The sequence below is a fragment of the Poecilia formosa genome, unplaced genomic scaffold (genome assembly GCF_000485575.1).
Source record: "Poecilia formosa unplaced genomic scaffold, Poecilia_formosa-5.1.2 Scaffold30, whole genome shotgun sequence".
Taxonomy (NCBI): Eukaryota; Metazoa; Chordata; class Actinopteri; order Cyprinodontiformes; family Poeciliidae; genus Poecilia; species Poecilia formosa.
Window position 1 is genome coordinate 521,921 of NW_006799969.1, and position 22,740 is coordinate 544,660.

General features: G+C 38.6%; 1 protein-coding gene across 1 annotated transcript; it reads left to right on the forward strand.

Annotated features, from left to right (window-relative positions):
• Window positions 1–557: 557 nt before the first annotated feature.
• Window positions 558–22,265, forward strand: LOC103136045 (filamin-A-interacting protein 1). The gene is made up of 6 exons (XM_007549127.2): window positions 558–753; window positions 12,592–12,878; window positions 13,216–13,389; window positions 13,559–13,737; window positions 18,667–21,469; window positions 21,651–22,265. The coding sequence occupies exons 2-6, from the start codon at window positions 12,597–12,599 to the stop codon at window positions 21,855–21,857; spliced, it is 3,645 nt and encodes a 1,214-aa protein (XP_007549189.1). The 5' UTR covers window positions 558–753; window positions 12,592–12,596; the 3' UTR covers window positions 21,858–22,265.
• Window positions 22,266–22,740: the final 475 nt, after the last annotated feature.

Below are 22,740 nucleotides of genomic sequence, written 5' to 3' on the forward strand. Positions count from 1 at the left end.
AGAGTTTTACCACACTCAGCCCTCCCAAGTCAGCAGCTGGCAGTTCTTCGGAGCGCTGCAAGAGCTCGGGTGGCTCTTGCTGTCACTGGACTTTCCCAGGATGACAGAACAGCGTTGCCTGGTTCAGCTGTCACCAAGGGTCAGCGAGGGAGAGAGTTAACGGGTCAAAAACATCCAGCATTCAGCCATCCTCAGCTGCTAACAGCACCCAAAGAGGATAAGTTAAATATAGAGTCGGCTTCTCGGAGTCTAATCACAAAGACAAGAGAGGGACGTTGGAGTAAAAAGATCTGGCTCCATGACAAACAACATCACACAGCACCTCTGCCTCTTCTCTCTGAGCAACAGCTGAGTGTAACGTCCCTCACAGATGCCCCTCCTGTTTTTTTTTTACATTCACACACCCATCACCTGGCTTCTTAAGGGAAAAGGGAGGGGAGTTAAAAAAAAAAAAGAAAAGATGTTCGCTTTAGTGTGAGGCAAAACTGGGCAGGCTGTGGGAGTGACAGAGGGAGGGGAGGGTGAGAGGGAAGTTACAGTGCTCTGTTATTGCTCTCTGCCATTCCCTTCATGACCTGAAGAAGAACAGAGAGAGAACTGGATCGTGGTGCTTGTGATGGATCTTGGTGCCAAGCTGTAGGAGAATCTATACGTAAAACACTTGACAAAAGGGATATAAGTGCTATTTTTTTTTTTTTATTATTATTTTTTTTTAGAAAGGATAACTCAAACCAGGGGATACAACAACATCAGGTAGGCTATCTTCTTATTTTCATTATGAAACTAAGTGTTTTGAGTTTCTGCAGTAAGCCAGTGAAAGCAACTCTGTATTAATCTGTCATTCTAAAGTGCAGGCTGGTGTCAGTTTTATAAAGCCAATAAATCTTATCAACAGAAACTTAATCTGAGCTGTGATAGAAACTCCTCAACAACAAATGTATGGGCAGCTATTCACAAACCAAGTGATTAATTCGTCGTAGTAATTGTTCATTCAAGTAATATATGTATTCCGGCATTTTTGAATTCATTTGCAATAATCTCCATAAGAAGACAAGTGGCTGCTGGTTTTGTTCATATAACTTCTGCGTCGGTATTAAGAGAACACACAGAAAAGTCATGAATGAAACATTTCTGAATGATTTGCACATGACTACATGAATAAGACCATTTAGCACAAAGAATTTTCTGATTCACACGTGGGAGGAGAAGCCCATAACTCCACCAGAGAGAGTGCTGGTGCTTCGTTGAGTTTAAGCTACATCATGTTTGGGAATGATATGCACTTGTACATGCATGCGACCTTTGCACCTCAACTCGCCCCCACACAGCCGCCGACACCTCCGCAGGACCGTGAAGCAGACTGAATGACAAACAGCATCACAGAAGCTCAGACAGCTGCCTTTTTGTCACATTACAAACTGCAGTGCAGTTTTTACAAGAACTGGAGACAAACCAAAACAAAGTCGTGCTTACTTGTGAAGTGGAAAACAAATAAGACATGATTTTATCTGAGTTAAGAAATTTGAAAAGTTTCTCCAATTGCATTCAGCTCCCTTTACTCCGATACCCCGAAATAAAAGCAGTTGCAACTCATTGCATTCAGAGTTCACCTGTGTGTAATTTAATCTCAGTGAAGGCCTCAGTCGTTTGTAGGAGATCATTAGTGGATAAACAGTATCGTAAAAACTAAGGAACTCCACAGATGTACAGAGCAGGGGTAAATATATGGTATTAGGGTTATCTTTAAAACAATCTCGCAAGCATTCAGGGAGCAGAATGTAGATAGAACAAGCATGCAAAGATTGATAATTTGGGAGAGTCATAGTAATAATGAAACGTGGTGGAAGCAACTTACTGTTGGAATGCTTTTCCTAAGCAGGGACAATGAAGCTGGTCAGAATTGATGAGAATAAAGATTTAATTTTGAAAACAACAACAACAACAACAACAACAACAACAAAACAATGAAAATCATGCTTTATTTTCCTTCCACCTTTACAATTATCTCCTCCTTTGTGCTGATCCATCCTGTGAAGTCCTGCTACAACACAATGAGGTTTGTGCTTGCAAAGTCACAAAATGTGGAAAAGCTCAAGGGGACTGAATACTTTTGAAAAGGCACTGTAGGCCTTGACGAGCTGCAGAAAGAGGACATCTTTCATCCTGAATATTTTCGGGGGGGTAGTAGTGACGCCAAAGCGAATTCCATTTCATCCGCATGAAGTCATCCTCGTCTCAGAAGGGATGCATGGCTCCTGGGAGTCGCAGTTTGTCAAGCAGTTACATCACCTCGTCTCAGTAAGCCGAAAAGAAAATGTCAAGTTCAGCAAGACAGGAGGCTGCAAGGGTGGCTCCCACCCTCTGCAGCTTACATGGCCGCAGAGCACTCAGTGGTATAACAAGCAATAACTCAAAACAGAGAGAGGTGCTGCGGCTATATTTGCTTATTAACATTTTTGTGCTTGTCTAAGCTTTGCTTGAGCAGAGTTTGTGAAGTTCAATCAGCTAAATGGATGTCTCAAAAGACAGATTTGTGAATGTTTACTGGTCGCTTATCAGGCTCTGGTTGAACATGAATCAGTCTTACTGTAAGTCAGTGACGTGGACTTTCTTTGAACTGAAACCAACCTGGATAAAAGCTTGGAAGTTTATCAGAAGCTATTGATTTTAGGGGCATTAAATGTGTCACTGGCTTACCTCACAGCATTACGATACCTGTGAGTCACCTGGGCTTTTTCTTGTAAGGTGGCATAGTTTGCTCTCAGTTTTTCTTTTGTTTTTGTTATTTATTTATTTTTTTTTTTGCCTCATGCAGATATATGAGTGCTTTCTTATGAGGGTTTGTGTTCTTCATAGGTATAGGAGGAGGAGCTTGCTGCTGTCAGTGGTGGGGGTCCTCCCTATATGTCTGAAGGGCCTCACCAAGCAGCTGTCGGCGACACATGCACAGCTCTCATCATATAAGAGCCTCTAGTCTTTAAATTCCAAACATACAGTTTGGACACATTTGGAGGTTTCGCAGAACAGTGGCACTCGTAACTCATGTTTGCCATGGTTAAAAATAAGTCCCTGAACTCCATAGCAACCCAAGATCTTCCCAAGACCACGTGATGTAAAATAAAGCATATGCTGTTGTAAAAATTCTTTAAGACTCTCCAAATGTAACTATTATCTATGTCTTCTCTAACGACAGAATTTTAAACTGGTCGCGATCTGCTCTTCCTGAAAAACATACGGTTTCGAATGGCTACGTTCAGTGTTGCAGAATCGTATTGCAAATATTTGCCCCCTTGCAGATTTTTGTTTCTCTTTGTTTTATGTCATGCTTAAATAATTAGTTTTGTCAAAGTACTGTTAACATCAGAAACCTAAGTAAATACAAAATGCAGTTTTCAAATCATGATTCATTAAAACAAAAACATAATCCAAGTCAGTCTGGTTCTAAGTGGTAAAGGCGCCCTAAGCCAAATAACTGGTAATGTCACTCTTGGTGCTATTGTCCCATCCGCACATCCTCTCACTACGACTGACTGTTAGTATGATGTTCTTTTTATGAAATGCCGTGTTCGTTTCAACAGAACACACACTTTACCACTTCTTTCTCCCCAGTAAAGAGAATGTATTCCCAAAGGTCTTAAAGATCTTTGCGATGTTTGTTTTGGCAAATGTAAGGAGGAGCTATTTTTTTTTTATTTTTTTTTTTTAATCAGCAAGGATCTTCTTGGAACTTTTCTTGGGTGACATTTTAGCTCAGTGCTTTTCTTGTTGTTAAATCATGAACTGATACACAAAAGGCCTTAAAGTCCTTTAGTTGCTGCTCTGTTTTTTTTTTTTTTGTGACCTCCTGGATGAGTAATTTGTGGAGTGATTTTGGCAGGTCTGGCACTTCCAGGTTCCTCACTGCTTTGTCCATTATGAATGATGGCGTACTGCTCACTGCGCTTCACTGCACTCTAAAAGCCTTAGAAACTACTTTATATCCATTTCTGGACAGACGGGTGTCAGTGCATGACATGTTGCTTTTTGAGATGTTCTACACCTTTATATGTTTTGTTTCCAAGGATTATTTTACAATTTACCTGTCAAAGAGACACTTCATGCCTGCTTTCAAAACACACAATTTACTCATTGTGACATGATAATAGAGTTTTACAACCCTTAGACAATAATATTTAGTGTAAGTCTGGTTTCATTGGGGTTGTAATCTATCATAGTTAATTCCTAAATGGGATCCAAAAAAATGAAAATATGGTCCCTATTATGGATACAAATAGGCTCTGTCTCCTTAGAAACAAACAAACAAAAACAATAACAACAAAGAAACAAGGGATGACTGGAGGCTGCTTGTGTATGTCTTGTGTATGCTGTAAACTGTTCCTGCCTTTCTATCAGCACATTACAACACAGAGAACACAACACGTCATGTTTCATGTTACTTCATTTGATCACTTAAACTTCCACCAAAGGGCGAAAATTGCTTCCATATTTCTCCCATCCACCCTTTCAGAAGCATTTTTTGTTGTGCTGACAGGAAATGAGTCAGTCTTCAATCAATCAATCAATCAATCAATCAATCAAATTTTTATTTGTATAGCACATATCAGCAGCAAGGCATTTCAAGGTGCTTTACATAATTAAAAACAAAGTAAAAACAACATGTGACATTGAATAAACAGTAAGAAAGCGAAAGAGATTTTGGAAAAATTACTTTTGTTACGGAATTTAAGCGCCTGTCGTCGCTGGACTCCGCCGTCCGTTTAACACGGGTATTATCCAGGTCCCGTCGCCTAACAGGACAAGGTCTCCGACCTTCCAGCACCAGGCTCTATCCACCTATCACACGAATTTTTGCGCTAGGACTTTGCCGTCCTACACGGATTTTTGTGCACGTCTTAAAAAAACCCCCCAAAAAAACCAACATAATTTACAACATTAAAACGTAGACAGTGAGAAAGAGTAATGAAAAGATGTACTGACTCTTTTAACCTTTCCCAATAATGTTACACATAATCATTCAAAAAATGATAGTGGGTCTCTGATAATTATTGCACTAAATGTTTTATTTTTTTCCTATGAGAGAATCATTCACTGCTTACTAATTTATCTTATATTGATCCAGCTGGAAGCAGCGCAACAATTTGAAAATGCTGTGGAAAAGCAGTAAATAGCAGACAATAGTACAAGCATGAAACAGTACAAATTGACACTTTCAAAACTTTGATTGGCTGTGGTTTGGAGATGTGGGGTGGTGGTTAACCAAGTGTTAAATTATCATTCCAACCCTTCCAGACAAAGACACTGTGAGTTAAGCGATAGGAAAACAAAACAAAAAAAACGTCTCATTTGAAGTGAGAATTTCTCAGGCAAAATTAAGTTGAATTATTTCAACTCATCATTGGTTGGAATCATTGTAGAAGCTATGTTTATCACTTTTTTGTGTACTCTAAAATTATATTTCCTCTCTAATTCCAAGGTACTAGTAGCAGGGAGTGTTTATGTTGTATCTTTAATACTGTGTATTATTCTGGACTTGTTTAGTTTTTAATGTTTAATTCTAAAATATTTGGATTGTTATCAACATCACACATGCCAAAAACAGTCCTATGGGTGAAATGTTCATACCCTTTCAACCTTGTCTCTTTTTTAGGCTGCAACAACAACCCTTAATATATTTTGGAAATGAAAGAGGATGATTGAGCTATATGACAATATACGTTTCCCTCTTTTTTTACAGTTTGAAGTGAAAGACTCAAGCAATGTTGCAAAGCATCCTTTGAAGTCTTACTGAAAACAAGTGAAATTAGAAGAGTTGTGCTTCAAGCATCATTAAACTTCACTGCTTTCTTAACTTGCTTGACCACTTTCACACAGAAAGATAAACATTTCCCTTCATTAACCGAAAAGTAGTGAAAGCTATATATGACAATATAGCTCAACCACAGATATATTAATCATCTGAAAAAAGAAAGAGTATATCACAATTCCATATCGGAGCCTCTATAAGTGATTTAAAACTGTGTCTGAAAGCGAAATTTGGCATTAACTTTAAACTTGTGCACCTAACTTTTTCATTTATTTAAGCAGCATGTTTTATTATGGGTTTCCACAGGGAAACAATCATTTAAGTGATTAATTACATCTCAAAATTAACTTGAATAACACTTTAAGACCTAACCTGTAGTTGAATTGCTGTTTCTATTTATAACTCTTCCAAAACTTGATATCTTACTTGACCTTCGTAATCTAAACGTGATATCTGCGTCTGGCCTAGAATAATCTACCACTTTATTAGCTGGTTTACATGTTGGGTAAAATGCGGATAAGAAGATTCTTTCCGGTGTAGCAGCATTTTTCTGTCTCAGAGCCTGAGCCAGACAAGAAAACATGAGACTTGCATTATTATTGCACTGCTTGGTAACATATAGCTTAGACAAATGAGACTGATGATGCTCATGGGCATCAAAGTAAAAAATGCTGATCAGAGCTGGAGCAGAAATGGCAGCGTCCAACCTGAAAGCTGAATGTAGCAACCAAATGGTATTTTTTACTGTTTTTATTCTCCACTGTTGGGATTTACAGCCAGTTTAGCACAGAGCCATTTTAAACCCCTAAAGTAAAATTTCAGCTGGATACATAACCATTACCCTTCTATTGGTCAACTGTTTCATACAATAAAAATAAGTAATTTTGACATTGACATTTAGAATGTGCATTTATAACATAAAATCTGTTGTGAGGGAAACCCAGAGTAAAACAGGAACACAAATTGGGACTTATTAATAACAAAGCCTAGAATTCAAACATAAGTCTTGCTTTGCTCATTAGGGAAATAATAACTGCTGAAGCTAGAGCTTCCTCTAGTAAGCAGATCAGTGACATGAGTAAATTACTACAAGGTGAAACCCACCACCTGAGCTGACATTTTGCTGCAGCATGTCATGTCAGCGTTAGTTTGAGTTATTATAGCAGCGAGCTATTAATAGAAGTCACGGTTACATTAAGACAAGCTGTAAAGGTTTGAGTTTTCACCTTTGAGTCTCTTTGACAGTTCAATTTGAGTAAAGTAAAAATGTGTAGTTTTCCACAGTTAAATCCAGGCCCCCTGAGGCTGCTGGAAGTCTTGGCAAAGCAGTTGACCACCAAGCTTTAAGAACAGGCTTCATCCTTGCATGCTCTTGATTTTTTTCAATATCAGGTGGATTGACTTGGAGCTTCCTCTCTCATCCTAAGCCAGAATGTTGATTGAAATTCCCACATGTTGGCAGACTGGTGTGTTTTTCTCCTACTCGGCATAGAACATCTTAAACGGGCCACATTGTCACGCACTCACTTGGAAATCTCATTCTTTTCCTTGTTTGATATGATTGTGGTTGTGATCCAACCAAACAACATGAACTAAATATTATTTTTATTCTTAATGTTACATTCTTTCAGCTGCTTTTCTTGTCTTTCAACGCTAGAAAATTCTTTTGGCTTCACCCTGTCTTTATTCCCCGCTCGTCTTCCTGAAATAGTACCCATCTGCAAGTTGAAGATGCTGCTCAGCAACATTTCAGATTTCAATTACAAATGCAGTGATCAGAGTTTAAGCTGTTTTCCAGACTATTCCGATATAAAGGGTACTGTGGTTTCCCCCATGGTCCAACAACATGACTGTTTAGTTAACTGGTGACTCTAAGTAACCCTTAGGTATGAGTTTGTGATTTCCCAATCATTTGTCTTGGATTTGCTCTGTATCGTCCTGTTGCTGGCAACCTGTTCAAGGTTTGCCCTGCCACACTGGACTTCAGTGTTGGAGATGGTGAAGAATTTTATGACTTTCAAAGTCAGTTGACTTTTGATGTTTAATAGCAATTACTGTACAGTTATTTTAACTGATCTAAAACAAGATACATTTGGTCTTATTTCATTTCAGACAGTAAATAAGAAAGGTGTGTCGTTCTACTCAGCGTACGTAAACTTCTGGTTTCGACTGTGACTGGCACAGAATAACGTTGCGACGTGGTCATCAAATTATGCTCAAATAAGTTTAAAAGTAAGCCAAAATTAGGAGCAAACAAATCTTTTTTAGCAAATGTTAGCGAGCCTCCCTTCTTTAAGCCTTGGATTTTAGGCACGTGCTTTGGTGGGGCGCATATATAAAAATACTCATATGCGACAGCTGAACTTGGGACCAACCTCCTTATAGATCTGGGTTTCATTTTAAATTTAGACTCAGGCCTTGATCGTAGTCTTTTGATGGATTTTAGGAACTTCTTTCGAACTAAAGTTGCATTAGTTGCTAGCTAGTCAGCTGTGGCGATGCTTTAGATGCCATGAAGTTGTGTTGTTGGTGGGTTGGACTGGACTCCAGAGGCTCTGCTTTATAATCTACAAAGACACTCAGTCTGGCATGAGTGTGGCATGCCAGACTGGAATGCAGGCAGTATGAGGCATAGAAATCCCTATGCTTCATGGGTGCAATGACCAATCAAGACGGATCAGACAGTTGAGGGAGATTGATCACAATTATTTGCTGGACGATAAATGTGTTAAAAGTGTCTTGCAAGAAAAGCCTGTGCAATAAAGGAACATCCCATTTATTTGTACTTTGAAGTTTTACTGTACACAGCATTGAACATTAACTTTTACTGTTATAGCTCTCAGTTACAACCAACTCATTGCCCTGCTTGCTTTGCTGAACGAGTGACCCTGCAAAGTGAGACGGCCTGTTACAGTAGTTCTTCTGCATCTTTCTGGCTTTATTCCACAAACTAAAAATAAACCATCGAGTTTCCAAGCCTGCGTCAGGAATTTTGCTGCTTGTGCTCGGGCACATAGCCCAAATGGGTGACATTGCAACACACGTTTCCCCATTTGATTACACCTGACCATTTTAATACCTTGCTCTATCTGGGAATGATTTAAACGCCCTGGTATGACATGAATGCTGCTACCCACACCTTTTACAAACTGGTGTGCTACAACCTTAGAAGCAATGCAAACTAGCCTGTGGCTGAAACTAATAGTTATAGTTAGGAATTTGAGACTGAAATTAATCTAAAAGCTATGAGCCAAATCTTCTTGAAGCCACTGTGAACCTACTAACCTTCCAGAACTGACATAAAGATGGTAATTGAGGAGTTAGGGTGTACGTTTCCCTCTTTTTTTACAGTTTGAAGTGAAAGACTCAAGCAATGTTGCAAAGCATCCTTTGAAGTCTTACTGAAAACAAGTGAAATTGGAAGAGTTGTGCTTCAAGCATCATTAAACTTCACTGCTTTCTTAACTTCCGTGACCACTTTCACCTAGAAAGATAAACATTTCCCTTCATTAACCGAAAAGGAGTGAAATACTCCCCTTTAATCTCTTTGAGACTGTAAGTGAGGAGTCTACTTCCTCTTTAGTTTATTCTCATATTTTTTTAGAATGCTTTAAAATTTGCCTGACATTTCAACCAGTGGAAGAGGCCTGGCCTAAATGTTATGCATGTTCTTTTGGGAAAATTCCTGACTTTACATGAACTTGTTGAGATTTTGATGGCAAAGGCAGTGTGCTTTGACGGACTAGCAATAATCAATAGGTGTCGCATGTAAAATTATTTTTAAAGAGTGAGCACATGAACTTGACATTCAAATATGCTCACTTAAAGGGGCAGCTGAGGAACCTTGACGTGAGACGTTGTAAATAATTACAAGCAGTTAATATGTCACCTGAATGAGCTGTTGTAAATGATTGTTAGCAGTTAATATCTGACCTGAGTGGCTAAGTCCCCATTGGCTTTATTTAATATAAGTCCAGAAAAGCTGGTCCCACAGGTTGAAGCTGACAGCTATTCAGGCCAAGACCAAACTGGACTCGTATTAACTTAAAAACAACTTCAATCTCATAATGTAGCAAAGATTTACACAAATGTTATTTTAGAAATCTTTAAACTGAAATCATGTTTGACTTAGGCGGTTATTTACATAGAAGCAGATGATTATTTGCACGTAAAATAAAGGTAGGCGGCAGCCACCAATTATCTTGTTGTGTGAACTTACTGGTACTGAGAACCATAGCATTGCAAGTGTTTTTGGATAGAGTAGTTGTCTAATACAAAAGTAAGTCAGGTCATCTGTATTTATAATACATAATGTAAGTTATCTATTACAGGTAAAATATTAACCACTTTTAACAACATCTTATGACAAAAATGCTGAGCTAACACTTTAAGGGCATATTTGATGTTTTCCTTTGCGCTCTTTGCAGTGGAAGGTCACTCGCCCCTCCAATGTTTAGGGTGGTGTTTCATCAAATTTGGATGCCAAGGAATTCAGCTGTTGAACTAGATTTAAACAAGATTTTAAAACTGAAAAAATGTAAAAGGTGTGTCTACTGTTGGAACCAGAAGTTTACATACACTAAATAAAAAGACACAAACGCATTTTTTTTTACGCTGTGATATGAAATTGGAATACACTTTTCCCTTTTTAAGTCAATTAAGATAATCAATTTTATTTCTATTTGCTAAACGCCAGAACAATGAAAAAGAGATTTTCTGTAGCAATTTTTGCAACTTTGTTCAAAGTCATAAGTTTAAATACACTGAATATCACTCAATGCAGAACTTTTAATTTTGTATCTTTGGAAGCTTCTGACAGGTTTATTGATAATATCTGAGTTAACTAAAGACACACCTGTGGATGTAATTTAAGGCACACCTCAAACACACTGCACTCTTGTGTAACATCATGGGAAAGCCAATAGAAATCATAAATTTGGTTCATTCTTGGGTGCAATTTTCAGTGGCCTCAAGTTGCCTCGTTCAGCTGTGCAAACAATTATACGTAGGTGCAAACAAGATGGGAATGTTCAGTCATCTTCAAGAAGGAGACAGATTCTGTATCCAAGAGATGAACATGTTTTGGTCCAAAATGTGCATCTTAACCCAAGAACAGAAGCAAACAAGCTGGTGAAGATACAGTGTGGAAGGAACCCCAAAAGGTTTGGCCTAAGTCATGCAGTTTAAGTACAATTGTACCAAATACTAATGAAGTGTATTTAAGTTTTTGACTTTGAAGAAAGTAATAAAAATTTCCTTTTAAAATGATTTCTCATTATTCTGGCACTGGCATTTAGTAAATGAAAAAGAACAAAAACAAAACGAAAACAAAAAAAAGCTGACCTAAAACGGCAAACTTTTTTTTTTCTGATTTCAGGTCAGACAGCATGAAAAAAAAATGCATATGTTTCTTTTTATATAGCAATAATAATGCATTTTATTTGACAGCGCCTTTCAAAACACCCAAGGACACTTTAAAACATTAAAAACACAAATTAAACAATAAAGAAATGGCTATAAGACATAAAACCACAAAATAACTGCACAATTAAAATGAGAAGGCTAACTTGAACAGATGAGTTTTGAGTTGTGCTTCGAAGGTCAGAAGAGCGTCAATATTACGGGTGTCAGGGAGAAGAGCGTTTCAGAGTTGGGGAGCAGAGTAAGAGAAGACTCTTTCCCCCATGGTGCAGTGAGGGGGAAATAGTGTAGGGAAGTGTCTGTTTTCAACTGTAGCAAAACACCAACAGGCTGTGAACTGAGACAAGAGACTAGGTAAATTTATTTAGACCCTCTTGTCACTTGATTTACTCTCAAGATTCAGACAAAAAGTTTTCCTGTCAGCAAACAGGACTCGTGAGCATCACAGAATCACTTCCAGACTAAAAACACCCAACATGAGAAACACAAATCTTGTGAGCTGATTTGACGCATGCAGAAAACGGTTACACACTAACTGGACACCAACAACACACAAACAAATCTTTATTCCAGAGATAGAATAAAGATTCCATCTGATATTCACATTATGTTTGCATCTGAGTAAGTGTGTTTGTCATTAGTTTAAAAGTAGGTCAACCAGGCTGCAAATAGGGAGTTTTCGTGGAGAAGTTACTTAAGGCCAAAGTCATAAAGCTTTCTGTAAACTTGTGACAATGCAGTAAAATAATGAGAACAACTGACTCAGATTTACCGTTTTGCATTTTATGATGTTCAGAGATGGGCAGAAAGTAGCTACACTTACAGAATTATATCTACTTTTATTTTTAAAAATGTACTATACTTCAAGAAACAGTTTATTGGCACCATACTGTTTCTTCTGTTTATGTAATAATAGTCTTACTCTTCTGTACAAATTCTGTGTGCATACAATATTCATCCCCATTTACATTGATGCTTCTAAAATAAAATCCAATGCAACCAACTGTCCTAAATAGTAAAGAGAGCCTAATTTTGTGTTGCTTAATTTCAGTATAAATGCAGTCATTGTGCAAAGGTTTTCTGGGTTTGTTAGAAAACTTTAGTGATCAAATTGTCCTGCACCAAAGGACACTGTGGTGAGGTCAGAGAGAAGGTTAAGGAAAGATGGCTTATAAAATAAGATCCTAAACCTGGAATGTCTCACAGAGATCCGTTTAATCCATCTTCTGAAAATAGAAAGAGTAAGGGACAACTTTGAACCTACCAAGATATGGCCATGTACCTTTTAGAAACAAATATATTTTTGGGAATAATAAAATAAATATGTTCTTCCAACAAAATTTATTCTTCTTCTATCCTCAATCCAGGGAAGATGAGGTCCAAAGGCAATGGGGTGGAAAGCCAAAACGACGGGGTCCTTGGTGTTCCACCAGGTGACCATGACATCAATGAAGAAAAGGACGTGGGTCTGCCTGTGAAGACCCTAAAGGCCAAAGTTCAGCAGAAGGAAGGTGAGGAGGAGGTTGACGTGATCTCTGATAAAGAAAAGCTGCTGTTGGATTCCACAGAGACTGGAGACAAAACAGGAATCATCACAGATCTGTCCAAACAGGATCTGCTGAAACTGTTGGGAATCATGGAGGGTGAAGTTCAGGTAGGACTTCTCTTTGTTTTGTTTTTTTCTGAGCTGGAGCACAATCTGAGTCCTTTACAAAGCTGGCAACAAACAACATACCTGGAAATGTCACTGTGGTTGAATGCATTCATTTTAGGTGATTGCACTGCAATTTTAGCACAATAGCTCTATCTTGTGGTTGAAAATGGCAGTTTAAAATGCCTAAAAAAAACACAGATAAAAAGTATGCTCCTGAAAATATGCTCTGTTTCAGACTTATTTTGAGAAAAAAAAAACAATGCAAGTGTTTCAATGTATTTCATTGCATAGACTGAAAGGAAATATAATATTATGTTTGTGTCTGTTTTGTTTTCAGGCCAGGGAAGATGTAATCTGCATGCTAAAATCCCAACAAACAAGTCCAGAAAGCCTTGAGTCACAGTACGGATGTGCCGTACCTGCCTCAGCCCTCAGAGCACTGCAGAGGGACAGCTTGGTCACCGGCGCAAAGCCGGATAATCACAGTGTCTATCAAAAGCCGATGGTTGAGGTTGGAATGATTTCTTTATATTTTTGCGTTTTGCACTCTTCTAAAACTCTGCTGATAAAGAACCTGACAAAACTTTTCGATTTAAGAGTAAATTTAAACAACTTCCAGTACGAGTTTTCTCCTGATTTAAAAGCGTTCTTTCGTGATCTGCTTTGTGTTTCCGTCTCAGCTGAAACGTCTGCAGGAGAAGCACAAGGACACATACCGGCGGATGCTGGGTCAGCTGCTGCTGGCCGAAAAGTGTCACCGCCGCACCGTCCACGAGCTGGAAATAGAGAAACACAAACATGTTGACTACATGAATAAGAGCGATGACTTCACAAACCTCCTGGAGCAGGAAAGAGAAAGGTGAGGGGCTGAGAGGAAACTAATGCGTGCCGTGACTGAGACAGCTGAGGCCGATATTGGATGGTTTAAGCCAAATGAAAAGCTTCGCCGAATTTATCTTTTAAAAAGTTATTGTATTTTATCAGGGTTTCAATCTGAAGGACCATCACAAAGTAGTGCAGTGGAAGGAACACAAACATGGTTTTGGCATATTTCAAAACAAAAATGAAGAAATGTGACATGCATATGCATTCAGACCTCCTTTCTATGCCCCTCAAAAAAGTCTCTAAACCAAAACCAAATGAATTCTTCAAGGCTTCACCCATGTCTAATTCAATCTCTATATAATTACAGCTGTTGTGTGATGGTCTCAGACAGGTCAGGGATAAAGTTAGAAGAAATTTCAAGACATAGATTGGTAATAAAACAGTATTCCCAACTCTGAACAATTGAGAGAGCAATGTCTCATTTACACTCTAAAAATAAGTTTGGCATAACTGCAGGGATACCAAGATATGGTCATACACCTCAACTGACCAGAACGTCTGAGAATGTGTGAAAGATATCTCAAGCTGAAATGTGTGACTTCCGAGAGGATGAGACTACTGGAGGTCAGGTTAACAAAGAATATGAGAAAGTGGATGCAGGGAGAAGATGAACAGATAAGAGAATTAATAAAAGGTGACATCATTAACAAGTTCCGGAAAACAGGCCTTCTGGAAAGGGCCGAAATTGATGAGGAGTTGACTGGGGAAGCAACTTCCAAATAAGGATGTTTTGTCACATTCAAGTTGAAGGTTTCACTGAGCTAAGAGGACAAAGCACAGAGGCAAGTTCCAGATAAAATGTGTTATATTATAATTGCGAGCAGAAATGTTGCAATCTATCAAGGTTGAGATTGTTTTGCTGACTAAAATGTCGCTAAAGGAAAATAGTTTCCAAAGACCAGAATAAGTTTCTGAAATTCTTACTGTTGGCCAGCAGGGGGTGACATTTATACGGGAAAAAAAAAACAAACAAACTGTAAAATACAACACAATAAATGTACCTCTCATGTAGATACAACGATTGTTAAATTCAACACTTCAAAATGGCTGACTGATATGTTTTTATACTGTTGTTCAAGTATCAAATCAATCTGTGGATAAAATGGTCTCATTCTTGCAGAGGTTGGTTTCTGTTATTCTCAAAGTGAAGAGGCTGGAGAAATACAGTGGATTAGTTGCGAGTAACAGTCTCCTCTAATATTCCTTTGCTTGTTGTATTAACTTGACTATAGCTGTTTTCTATTATTAACGAAAGTTTCAATGAGGCAGGCCAAAAATTCCACAATAACAGATAAATTAATCCAGTAAAATTAGATATAAATCCATAATAATTTCAATTATTTAAGGATTATAATGAAATCTTTCAGTTTTTAATCTATAATGTGTAATTAGTAGTTTTATGTTTTTAGTTTATGGTTTTATGTGATATATCAGAATTGCTCATCCAGATGTGCCCTGTTCGGCTGATATTAAATGTCTTTCCTATGTTCTCCATATAGCTTAAGCATTACAAAATCTCAAAAGTTAAAGTCAAAATGTGGAAAATTCTCTTCAATTCAGTTTTGAGGAAAAAATCTGGAAGTGCAGTGCTAAAACCCAATGTTGTTCATATCTGAGCCTATGTCAAAAGATGGGCTTGAAAAACAGATTCAGTAGGTCTGAGACAAGAACACGTTTCAATCATTCAATTCTGTTTTGACATTTTGCTCTCAAGAGAACATCATGGTCTCACTCTTGTCAATATATTCCTCACCAGACATCCGAAAGTAAAGAGAGAAGGTTAGTGGTTTTTGTGCCAAGCATCTGGAGGAATGGAGTGACTGGGCATAGAGGGAGCTGTTTCCGTCAGCCATTAACGCCTTTTCTGACAACAGAGCAATTTATGTGTCAGGAAGTGAACATCTTTAAGGCGGAATGTATGTGGGTTGACAGAAGAGACAGCTACAGCTGGAGGGAGTTTCAGGGTCACGCAAATGAAATAAAAAATTTCCTAACCTCCTCATAATCCTTAAACAAAAAGAAATTGTTTATCTTCCTACAGTCCGCTTCAGTATAGTACGCTATTCCTCACATCCAAAGTTTTCCTTTTGGACGAGTCACTATAACTATTCAAATTTTTTGGGGTGGGGGATGGTCTGGGAGAGACATAAGCAGTTCCTCTGAGCCAATTCCCCAGGGAACATGAGATGAAATGTTGTTTTGTGATTTAAAAGAATGTTTTTCAATGCATGCCAGCATGTGGATCACACCTATGTTTGCCGTTTGTGTCACGCACACAGTCGTCTAAGATATTGAGATCATTATTTAGCACATTACTATGTAGCCCCCAAAAATATTTAAAAAGTATTAAAATAAAGTTGCTTATTGTTTAAACAAGGTTTATAAATACTTTCCCTTCTTAGTGTTGGATATTCCATAGCAGGTAATTCTTTCGTAGCAACAGTAAACTACAGTTCTTTTAATGACCTGACCATTAGTCTCAGATAGCACTGACATCATTGCTGCAGCCTCTTCCAGGACAGTAAGTTTAGACCGACAATTCCTTAAATTTAAAACCCATCTCACCGTGCAAGTATAAATTTTATGAGCAGCACAGATCTACATGGCAACTTGCGCATTAGCCAGGGTTGGTAATCCTAACTGACAACAAAAGCTACAACTTATTTTGCCTAGTGATAAAGTGCAAGTGGAAAGAAAAGGATAAATGGCTTTTAAAATCTAAAATAAAAAAATGTCTAGTTAATTTGTAGTAACTCATTTTGGCTCTTGTTACAAATGTAAGGCATTTTCAGCTTCACTTCTTATAGAGACTAAAATATTTACCCATTCTTCTTTGCAAAATACCTCACGCTCAATTTGACTGAATGTCAAATGAAAATTTCAGGTGGATTTATTTCCGGACTTTGACTAGGTCATTCTATGGTATAAAAATACTTTGATCTAAACCATTCAATTGTAGTAGTGGCTGTCTGATTAGTGTTTCCCTGATGGAAGCGGAACGTCCATCTCCTTTTTCAGACGTTGAAGTTTTCTTCCAGGATTGCCCTATATTTAGCTGTCTTATCCCTGATATAAAAAAAAAGCAATTCCCATACCCTGACACTGCCACCACCACGTTCTACTGTGGGAATGTTGTGTTCAGGGTGATGTGCAGTGTTAGTTTTCCACCACATTTTGCTAAATGGCTTGTGGTGAACTGGATATGTTAAGGCTTCCTTTCAGTAATGATTCTATTCATGGTACTTTCACATAAGACACAGATTATTGGAGGGCAGAGCTGATAGTTTTGCTCAGTGACAGATGATGCCACCTAACCCTTATAAATCAGTATTAAGAGGGGCTGAGTACTTATACAAAGCACTCTTTGGATTTTTGTGAACAATTTCTGAAAACCTTGTCTCATTTTCTTTCCTCTTTGCAATTATGCACCATTTTAGTAGGTCTATTAAATAAAATCCTAGTCAGATTTATTGATGTTTGAGGTTATAATGTGACAAAATGTTGACATGTTTAAGGGGTATGAACAAAAGCTCTGTAGGTGATTAAGGATAAAAAGGCACTTAAAAGTTTAGTTTTGAGTTGCATTTATTCACAAACTCTGCTGAATACTAAGACCAGAAATAAGTCTGCCTGGCAACAGTCTAAGCATCGTGTTACCTAAGGTGATTGGTTGTACTTTTCTAGATGGTCCTCACCTCAAGGGAATCATTCAGCTTATTTGGTTTCCTCATCACATGCACTTTGCAGGGAAAGCTATTGAATTTTCCCCTGAAGTAGTGCACACATTCGCTTCTTCCTTCTGTGCTACTCTATCAAAAGATCTCCTAACATTTTTCTACACTTGGATGCAACTTGATTTCACCAAACATGGACAAAATGCTAATGTTTTTACTCTGTTTAATGGTGCAACTTTCTGAACTGGCCTCAAAGTTGCAGAATTTTTGGAAAACATGCAAAACCGAGGGGAGTTTTGTTGAACACTTCCTATGAAGCAAGCAGTAGTTCCACCCCTGTACTGTGTTCACTGCAGAGCAGCACACACTGTCACACACATCGCTATCTATAGCTGTGGTTACACCACTCACTACAGGTTCCACAGAGGAGCTTAACTGTAGTTTTTTTTCTTCTTATTCTGCTGAGAACATTATTGGAATGTCACAGTAACAAAGTCAGCAGGAAATGGTGGCGTCAGCACTTTTTCAGCACTGTGATAACGATGGTGGCAAACAAACTTTTTTTTTTTTTGCTTGCAGAGCATCTTTAGTTGGTAAGTTCTGAATGGGCACTGAAGTGCTGGCACAAGTTACCTTGAACATTCAGTGTTTGCTAAAGATGCCTAGTCTTCCTTGTTGTGTTATTGCCTGTTCTAATTTGGTTCATTTTGCAATGCAAAAACTGTTCACTTTGAATAATGTATTAGACTCTCCCTGGAAGTGGAGATGCAACTGCTTTGCATGCATTTTGTTGGAGCCAGCCCGGTATGAAAGCTGGGCATGAGCAGCATAGAAAGAAGCTGAGAGAAAAGGCCACAGCTTGGTGAGGGGGCTGTTAGCAGAACTTACACTCAGTTTGTGTTCAGAGTGTCTATCCCATCGGCAGGAGGTAAGCAGCACTAAGGATTGGGGGCAGTAGAGCAGATTTTTACATTTCGCTGTTCTTTATTCTCAAACTGTACGCTTTCATGTTGAAATCCTATCTTTAGAAATAATTTGTCTTAATATTAGATTCACTTGATTTGAGTTGTAGCTTATTAGACATTTCCAGGGTGTATGCTGCATTACATATGAAAAGTCATATGCAGACATAATGAAACATGTTACAGTCGCAGATGACAACTTAAAAGTTACCTTTGAATATACTTAAAATTTAAATTTACGTCAAATTATTATTTTTTCTCTTTTAGACTGAAGAAGTTGCTTGAGAACGAAAAAGCCTATCAAGCAAGGAAGGAGAAGGAGCACTCCAAGCGTCTGGCCAAAGTGCGGGAGGAGCTGGTGAAGCTAAAGTCATTTGCATTGATGTTGGTCAATGAACGGCAACAGCACCTTGAGCAAATGGACCAACAGAGCCAGCGGGTTCAAGAGATCAGCCTGCAGCTCCAGCAGCGGGACCATGCCCTTAATGAAGCCAAAGAGCGTGCTCAGGAGGATGGTCAAAGAGTGCAAAGCCTAGAGGCTGAGCTAAAGGAGAAATCTTGTAGGATCACCCAACAGCATGAAGAGATGAGTGCCAAGCTGTCCAGTCAGGAGCTCCACAATCGTCAGCTTAATGTCAAAGTTTTGGAGCTTACACACAAAGTGGAGGAGCTAGAGGAAAGCAACAAGACCTTGAGAAAATCTGATGAGGAAATGCAAGAGTTAAGGGAGATCATCAGCAAAGGGGAGTATGGCAGCTCTAACTTGATTGTTGAGTTGGAAAACCTGCGAAAGAGAGTGCATGAGATGGAAGGAAAGGATGAAGAGATAACAAAAACAGAGAATCAGTGTAAAGAGCTAAGAAAGAGACTAGAAGAGGAGAATAGTAAGAGCAAAGACCTAAGGCTGGAAGTAGAGAGGCTTCAAAACAGAATGATGGATTTGGAAAAACTGGAGGAAGCATTGAGTGTTAGCAAAGCTGAGTGTGCACAGATACAAACTGCTTTAGAAAGAGAGAAAGACCTGACCAAAGAGCTTTCAGATGAGGTTGTAGCTCTCAAAATTCGAATGAAGGGGCTTGAGTCATCAGAACTCAAATTGGAAAAGTGTGAGCTAACACTTAAGGATGACCTGCGGAAGCTTAAGTCCCTGACAGCTGCACTAATGGATGAACGAAAGACACTGGTGGAGAAAGTAAAGTCAGAGGAAAAGAAAAGAGAGGATTTGAGCAAGGTTGTTAAACTTGAGCAGGGTCGAGTGATGGAGGTGACCGAAAAACTGATAGAAGAGAGCAAAAGGTTTCTAAAATTAAAATCTGAGATGGAATCCAAAGTTGAAACTTTAACCAAAGAGAAAGGGGAGCTCAGTACTAAGCTAGCTTGTCAAACTGATCAAACTGAGGATCTTACGTTCAAGATAACCCAAATGAAAAGGAGGCTAGACATGTTTGAACAAGAAGAAAAGCTATCTGCGAGGAATTCGGTTATGTGTGATCTAGGAAAAATCACTGATCCTGAAGGGAAAGACAACAAAGTTAAAGAGTTAACTTTTGAAATAGAGAGTTTAAAAAACCGTCTGAAACAACTGGAAGTAGTCGAGGGAGACTTGATCAAGACAGAGGACCAGTATGATATTTTAGAGAAGAGGTTCATGACTGAACAGGAAAAAGCAAATGATCTTTCCCAGCAAGTGGAAGAAATGAAGAATCAGATTGCACGAAACAAAGCCATTGAAAAAGGGGAAGAAGAAAGCAGAGAAGAAGACCTCCGACAGAGATGCAAAAGAGAGGAGGTCCAAACCAGAGAACTACAAGCTGATGTGATAGCTCTCAAGGAGAAGATCCATGAACTGATGCACAAAGAAGACCAGCTATCTCAGCTGCAAGTGGACTTCTCTGTATTACAACAAAGATTCTTAGAAGAGGAAGAGAAGGCCAAGAATGTGGGCATGGAGGTTTTTCATCTCACCAAAGAACTAGAGTTAGCTAAGCGCCAAAGCCGGGCACTTCGACCCAGCTTAAATGGAAGGAGAATAGTGGATGTGGCGATCACATCCACTGCAGTACAAACAGAGCCATCGCCTACTGAATCAGGAGAGGAAGACACACCAGCTGTGTTTATCAGGAAGTCTGTTCAAGAAGAAAATCACATCATGAATAACATCCGACAGAAATGTCTGAAGAAGCCTGAAAAAGGTAATGCAGTTGAGCGATGCTCTTCATCTAGTGGTGATTTTAGTATTAAAAAATCCTGGATTCCTTGGATGAGGAAAAAGGACAACACTCCGCAAGAGACCAATGTGGAAAAGCCTCTCGTTATCAATGGGGAATCAGTTTCTTCTAAATTGACCATGCCTCAAAACCAAGGGCAACCTCTACACATCCGGGTAACACCCGATCACCACAACAACACTGCCACACTGGAAATCAGCAGCCCAACCGCTGATCAAATGTTTCCAAATGCAGCTCCCCTTAGCCCTAACCCATCTCAACCAAAATCCAGAATTACTATCATTCCCACCTACTCTGTGCCAACCACTCGGAGAAAGACTCCTACTGGATCTCAAGGTCCTGCAAGAGCCAAATCCCCAGTCACAATCACAACCATATCTAGGGCCAAATCTCCAGAAACTAGCCGAAACTCTTCTTCTACCTCAGTAAGGCCCCTTTCCCCGGTTTCGGTTATGACAGTGAGCACTGCTGTAGCGCCTGATATATCTGCCTCCCCAGAGCCCCAGGAGATGACCATGGGCCGGGCCGTGTTCAAGGTTACCCCTGAGAAGCAGATGGTCCCAATTCCTATCAGAAAGGGCCACAACAATGCAAACATCATCACCTCTACAGATGAAAACAAGATTCATATTCATCTAGGTAACAGTATCTCCCCAAAGATGGTAGTCAGACCAGTAGCTAGTGTAGCAGAAAGCAAAGAACTGACCCTATCAACGGGGACAGTTTTGCGTTCACCTCGCCAGATCACCACAACTGCTACCAGAAATGTGCAGAGTAAAGTGACAAGCAGCATTACAATATCCAATGTGACATCCACGACTTCAAGATCCATCCAAAGCACGGTACGTTTTAGTTTAAGACAGATGTTTTTAGCATTTAGTAGCTAAATTTTTTCATGCTTTAAATGTTGTGCCTTTCTTTATTTTACGGTAATTTGAAAAAAAAAAAATTCTGTTGTGTTTAAATATTTTTTGTCTTTGTTTACATTTAATTATCTGATCATTGCTACCTTTTGCAAAACAGATTGGCCATGATATCCAGTCACCTCGCACAGGACTTACCCGTATACCAATGTCCAAGAGCCTCAAGACAGGAAAAGCTGCACTAGGATCCACAGGAATCTCAAGTGGAATGAAAGTTGAGACTCGGACAGAAAGTCAGTCCATGAGGGTTGAAGTCAAAAAAGCCTCTGTGAATAGTAATACATCACACAATGGAGGGAAATTGTGAAAATACAAATTGTCTGGTCTATGGTGATAAGTCACTCCGATAAAAATCCCCAATTTTCCAAAACAAAACAGCTGTAAAAACTGCAAAACGGAGCAAAAAGTGTAGTTTTATATTTCTTAACTGTTTTTTTTTTACTTATCTCTCATCAATTACTGTCTTTTAGATGTGAAATACTTTATATGAAAAGAAATGGTATATCTGTGATTGCTATGTAACTAAGTTCTTTTGCTTTTACTGGTTGTCACAAATGTTTTTTTTTTAATATATGTATGACCACATTATAGAAAATATGTATTGTTTTTGGTAAATTAACTTTTTAAGAATGTTTTGGCTTGTATTTTTTGGTTCATAATTTTCTTGCTGTAAAGATATTTTTACAAAAGCATTTTTAATAAATATTATGCAAGAGAACAGTTTACAATTATCATCATTATTATTATTACAATTATTAAATTATAATTACAGACGAATTTTAAATAAAAAAAGGCAACGACAGCTGTGTTCTTCAAATCGCTTGTGACAATGGCCTAATAAAAATATACTTCATATAGGCTATGTTATAAAAATATATTTCATATATATACTTGTGCTTTATTAACAAATAGGATGTCCACAACAAGTTTGTAATTTCCTAATGAACTTCCGAGGTTATTTATAGATTTGTCAAGCACAATCCTTCATTTAGTTGGCAATGAAAAAAACACCAAGGCAATAAAACTGTGGCTCTGCATCATTTCCACATTTGTGAAGCAAGGAGCGCGGTGCGGGCAGCCCAGGATCTGCAATGAAGTCTAGTTAGTAAAACTGCTGAAAATAAGTTGCGAGCTACAGCAAGTGACCTCACGTACGTTATGGCTCTTCATCAAGTTTTATGATATCGAGA

Bases quoted from the DNA above. Each gene is read 5' to 3' on its own strand.
- LOC103136045 (XM_007549127.2), top strand. From the start codon at position 12,597: ATGAGGTCCAAAGGCAATGGGGTGGAAAGCCAAAACGACGGGGTCCTT. The intron at 12,879-13,215 runs GTAGGACTTCTC...TTTTGTTTTCAG, and splicing joins TCATGGAGGGTGAAGTTCAG to GCCAGGGAAGATGTAATCTG. The intron at 13,738-18,666 runs GTGAGGGGCTGA...TTTCTCTTTTAG, and splicing joins CTGGAGCAGGAAAGAGAAAG to ACTGAAGAAGTTGCTTGAGA.